General features: G+C 35.8%; 1 protein-coding gene across 4 annotated transcripts in view; it reads right to left on the bottom strand.

Annotated features, from left to right (window-relative positions):
• Window positions 1-1,395: 1,395 nt before the first annotated feature.
• LYPLA1 (lysophospholipase 1) overlaps window positions 1,396-6,000 on the bottom strand; it is a 51,560-nt gene continuing 46,955 nt past the window's right edge. For all 4 annotated transcript variants that reach the window (XM_050801807.1, XM_050801808.1, XM_050801811.1 and 1 more), the window contains one exon: window positions 1,396-3,139. In XM_050801807.1, the coding sequence (XP_050657764.1) occupies window positions 3,086-3,139 (54 nt within the window). In that variant the 3' untranslated portion in view covers window positions 1,396-3,085. The remainder of the gene's footprint in view (window positions 3,140-6,000) is intronic.

Raw genomic sequence — 6,000 nt, 5'->3', positions numbered from 1 at the left:
TTATCATAGTTCTACTCAGTGTTTCCATGTGTCCTGTATTATATGAAATGCACACATCATTTGTGTGTTTCAAAGCATTTAAATTACCCCACTGGGGCACAGAGCAAAGTCATAAATTTAGACCATGAAGTTAGGCACATGAATTTGAATCCCGGCTCTTGCACATTAATAGCTCTGAAATCCTAAGTAAATAGTTTCCCTCTCTAGAGTTTCCTCTTCTGTAAAATCAAGATGGTTGATCAGAGGACTATATGCTTAAAGGATATAAAATGCTTACTATAGTGCCTAGCATATATTATATAATTACATTTTCAGTTTTTAGTAATTTCTAAAAAATAAAATGGTACTTAAGAGGGTTTAAAATGCAGCAATAAGAATGGCTGAAATAGTAGGCAAATTTCCCAACTATTTACATATACATACAACCACTGTTACCCAATGGTAATTAGATCACAACAGTACCAAGCTCTGACCACATTTAGTAGTGAACAAAATTATTTTTAAAAGGATCATGAACTAAAGGTTATCATATGAAATATAGTGCTGATGTGAAAGATAAACCTTTCATAAAACAAACTGAAGTTAGAGACAACATATTTGGTCCAGAATTTTCTTACCACGAGAACTATCCAAAAATTGAACAAGCTGTGTCACAAAAAAGTGGTCACTTAAGTATCCAAAAGCAGAAAGTGAAGGACTACTTAACAGAACAGAAGGAATTCCTGTATTTGGCAAAGTCAGAAGTCAATGTTGAAATAAAGGAGAAAAACTACTTGGGTAACTGATTTATGACACTAATTTAAAAATCCCAGTGAATACTACATTACTAAAAACTTAGGCCGGGCGCGGTGGCTCAAGCCTGTAATCCCAGCACTTTGGGAGGCTGAGACGGGTGGATCACGAGGTCAGGAGATCGAGACCATCCTGGCTAACCTGGTGAAACCCTGTCTCTACTAAAAAATACAAAAAACTAGCCGGGCGAGATGGCGGGTGCCTGTAGTCCCAACTACTCTGGAGGCTGAGGAGAATGGTGTAAACCTGGGAGGCGGAGCTTGCAGTGAGCTGAGATCTGGCCACTGCACTCCAGCCTGGGGGACACAGCGAGACTCCGTCTCAAACAACAACAACAAAACAAACAAACAAACAAACAAAAACTTCTTAAATAGGTAGAAACACTGAAAACCAAATTTGGGAAATTATTTTTTAGCCAATTAAAACTGAGTAATATGAGATTATTTCTTATGCCTGGTTCCATTCTAAGTCAACCACAACATCATAACATCATCAAAATTTCTCTCTGAATATATATTCTTTTAAGTACATTGTTATTTTCCTTCTTTTCATTATAGACATTCATTCCAAGTGTTAACATTCCAAATATTAAAATACTCAAAGTCACAGAAAAGTCAGAATTACATTTTATTTCACATTGATAGAAACCATGAAAAACATTTACATTTTCCCATGTTACAGCACATTTCAACGGAATATTTCTTGCCATAAATAATATTTTGCTGATTTGTAGAACTGAAATAACAGTTTATGTTCTTCAAGGTAAAGAAAAATGACATAGTAAATGATTGTTTAAAATTTTAAAATCCAGACATAAACATATGGCTTCATTATTAACATCCTATATAGTCCATTACTAAGTTATTTCCATTATCGATTAGCACCCATTTATAAAGATGCATTCTTAATATTGTTTTGGTCAGCTGGAATACAGCAGAAAAATTAACAGAGTTCAGAAATATCAAGCATACATTTTTGCTACATATTAATCTGTATGGTAACTACATTTTATGTATAGGGTTCTGACTAGCCTTTATTACCCATAGTTTGTTTTCAAATAATTTTTATCAGTAATCTGGAAATTTTGACAATTTAAAATGATTGCTATTTTTATGTCTGCAAGAAAAATTAATACAAAAAATAATTTGACTAAAGTGAAAATTTCAAATAAGTCCACTGGCAGATTAAAATAAAGCAAAAAATTACAATAGATTCCTCATCTTCTATAGTAGTTGGTTTCAAACATATGTACAAAGTAAACTGTATGCTATGAGGAAATGAAATCATCTTAGAAGTTAGTTTTTAAGATCAGTCTTAAAGATATCTCAGAACATACTAGAATATGATCTAAGTATTCTTTCAGTTGTTTACAGAAAAATAAAACCATAGAATATTCCTGTTACTGGGTTGAAGATCCTAATAGCTAGGTGTAAATTTGGATAAGGTACAGTAATTTGAAATAAGTAGTGCATGAAGTTTTAATGTCTGGTTTCTCTATAAAGCATAAATAGATTTTAAATACTGTATATCTGTGACCCAGAATGTCAAATTATAGCATGTATTGACAGTAGCTGTCTATGGCAGAGAGGCAATACTTGGTCTGCTATGAAGAACAATAAAGAAAAAACAAACTTTTTTTTTCTTGAGAGAAAAGAGTATTAAACAGAAATAATATCAGGGAAAATAAAAGCCTGGTCCCCAAATAAAAGGGCCATTAATTGAAGAGAACAATATTATTCTTTCTTGACAATGAACAGCATTATCCCTATTATTAGGAATAATGTAATACCACCTCATTCTTATTATGCATTACAATCATTATGTATATATGAACACATACATAAAAATACAGACACTGCATGGTGACTAAGCAATTTTGGAGTAAATCCATAGACTAAGTCACAGCATGCATAAATTGTTTATACCTTAACTGCTCATTTCTACCTGAACAAATTGTCATTAAGCATACTGCTAATTTTCAAATGATGTAATAAAAAATCTGGTGGCAGTACTGTATTATTTTGCTGAATTACATTTGAGAAAAAAGAAGCTACCTGCTTCATCTATTTTAATATAGTAGATTCTGGATCTTCTTATAAGAATACATGTATAGAAACTTAAAAGATCATACATTTCTCATGAGGAGACATTATTTGATCTGTGTCACTGGCGTGTATTTGCAAAACATTTTAACACTGCAAAACATTAGAAATTTGAAGACTGGGCATGGGAAAAGGTTTATACTCTACTACAATGATGCTGGTGTACTTCTACACAAGGCCTCTTAGTGAAGTCAATCAATTGGAGGTAGGAGTTTATCAATGAATTGCTTGACATCCATCATTTCCTGTTTGGAATAAAGTAATTTAATAGGTAGGTAGTTATATAAGTCAAATTAAATTCCCACTAAAATGCCACTAATCAAATCTATGGTGTGCATAGTTAAGGTGAAATCACAGTTCTACTACAATTAAATAAGAGATAAAAGAGAAATGAGGCTCCAACAGAAATTTCAGAACATTTCCTATCATGATTTTTTTACACTGAAATTACAGCTCCCATCCAGTATCTAGTTCTGCATCTTCCTATACTGGAAGAAAATAAAGACACTGGCGGGGGGCGGGCAGGGAAGTTTAGAAGCGATGGTACCTATACTGAGAAGTCTCAGTAAGTGTACAATTACTGACAACTAAGTATGAGTGACAAAGCAGAGCTTCTACCATTCTTTAAATTGAATTACACGCTAAATCCATAGCATTAACTATTTTCTATTTTGTGTCTTTCATAAGGAATTACACACAACTAACCATTTGATACAGAGCATGTACCTAAGATGTTCCTGGGAAGATATGAACATTAATATACCAAAGATTTATCATAGAAGAAACCTTCTCCTCTTAGCCTCTTGCACTTGGTTCAGTTTTTTCACCTCCCTCAAACTCACTTCTGACTATTAGCTCTTATATTTCAAGGCCTTACTTAGCCTCACAGTGCCAAGTGTTAGCAATGCAGCTAACCTTCAGCCTTGTAATTTAGTCACTCAGAAAGAGCCCCGGTATGAAAGTGTTCTATTTCACAATACTCTGAAGTCCCAAAGAGTTTCCTGTGAGATCACCTCCCATTATCCTACTTCTCCTCATTTTCTGCTCCTCATTCAGTCCAGAGTCATCGTAGACTCATCTATGGAGCTTTTATGAAGCTCCAGGGTATTTGTGATGCAAAGCCCATGAGGAAAACAGCTGCTCTAGAGACCTTCAGTCCCTCTTGCACAAATTAAGGGTTCCAGGACTTCCCCTGCCCTCCCTTTTCTGGATTCAACACTGTAATACTCTATGTCAGTAGGGGAACACCCTAGATTCCCAGGCACCCTTGTCTTTCTGGATAAATCATATTACCACTTCTTTCTCCGTCCCTAAAGTAAATGATTTTTAACCAGGCTGAGTGGTTGTAAAACTGTCAGTGTGACTGTCTCACCAGGAATCAATTTTTATTTTAGGTCTTTTCAAGCCTTCAAACGTACCCAGGTCTCCGGCCTCTTTCATTCTATCGAGTGACTGCACCTCCTATTTGACTGAAAAGTTAAGCACATCTAATATGAGCTCCCAAGCACTCTCTTCTCTCTCTCCACCTCCTGTTTACATTCATCCATCCTTCCTCCATTTTTTTGGGGGGGGAGGGGCTCTCACTCTGTCACTCAGCCTGGAGTGCAGGGTGCCAACATGGTTCACTGCAGCGTCAACCTCCTGAGATCAAGTGATTCTCTCGCCTCAGCCTCCAGAGTAGTTGGGACTACAGGTGCCCACCACCTCACCCAGCCCGTCCTCTTCTATCTTGATTGAAAATGGTTTTCTCCTCTTTTAAGGCAAGCACTATACATCTCAGGACTTAATTCTATTCTATGATCCCTCTGAGAATGCCTCTATCAATTATCATTTTACTGCATCTTCTTTCTCCCTACCTCCACTCATACGTCTTTCTCTGATCCCACTGAAGAACAGATTTCCTACTCTTCTCCCTCTTTACCAAAACTTTTTTAAAAGGTCTATGTATGTTGCCTCTGCTTCCTCATTTCCCTATCCACTTCACACAATCCTTTGCATTTTGGCCTTATCTACCCAAACATCCAAGGTCACAGGTGGCTTAATATTGGATACTTTCTTCCTAACCTATTTCTCCTTAATCCTTCTTTGGAACACATTACACATCTCCTTCCCACTCTGAAATTCTCTCCTCCCATACTCTCAACACCCAACTCCTTTTCTCATTAGGCTAAACTTTAACGTGTCCCCTAAAGTTCTATCCCTGAACTTTTTTTCTTATGATGCTTTCTCAAGATAATTATTCACTGATCAATTATATTAGTAATTATTTCAAATCTCCATTTCCAGGCTTGAACTTCAGACAAGTATTTCCAACATCTTATTTTGATATTGTGGGGGCACATCCATCTCAATACATTAAACTCAGTATTATCTCCTTCCTTTACTCTAAAACTGTTTCTTGCACCTACTTTTTATGATGGCATCAGAGCTAGAAATCTCAGGCCCTTTTGATACTTTCTTGGTTACTATACCCCAAAGATGAATCTCTAAATCCTACTGGATCACCTGTCTCTAGAATGTAGATCAGATCACATCTCACTTCAACCAAAAACACTGACGCTTCCTGTTGCCTAGAGAGTAAGTCCCTTCTCAGTACAAAGAGTCCCTGTTCCCTATGTCTTCTGTCCTATGACACCCAGCTTTTCCTAAGACTCCAGTCAGACTGAATGGCTTGCTTTTCCTGTCCTATAGTTCTTTCTCTGCACATTTGCTATTCAAATCCCACCATTTTTCAAAATCTAGCTGTTTCATCATGGTCTCAGTGCCTCCTAAGATAAAATTAATCTCTTCTCAGTTTTTCAGGGCACCTTTTGTTATTTTCCAAGGCCACTTTTTAAAGCTTCTAATACAATGTATATCACATCCTGCTATCCATACAGTTACTTAGACATGCATCTTTCTATTAAATTTTAATTTACCTTAAATTTTAACGAAAGGGAATGTTTATTATTCATCTTTGAATTATGTACAATGTTGTGTATAATAGCCAATCAATAGATACTTGTTGAATTAAGTTGAATACACTCTCATCTAATGACCTGCTAACTTATGACTCAATATGAATTAGCTCATTTAAATCCCCAAGCATTCAAATGTTACTTTCCTT

This window comes from Macaca thibetana, chromosome 8 (assembly GCF_024542745.1).
Source record: "Macaca thibetana thibetana isolate TM-01 chromosome 8, ASM2454274v1, whole genome shotgun sequence".
Lineage (NCBI taxonomy): Eukaryota > Metazoa > Chordata > Mammalia > Primates > Cercopithecidae > Macaca > Macaca thibetana.
This window is presented reverse-complemented; position numbering and strand designations above follow the sequence as displayed.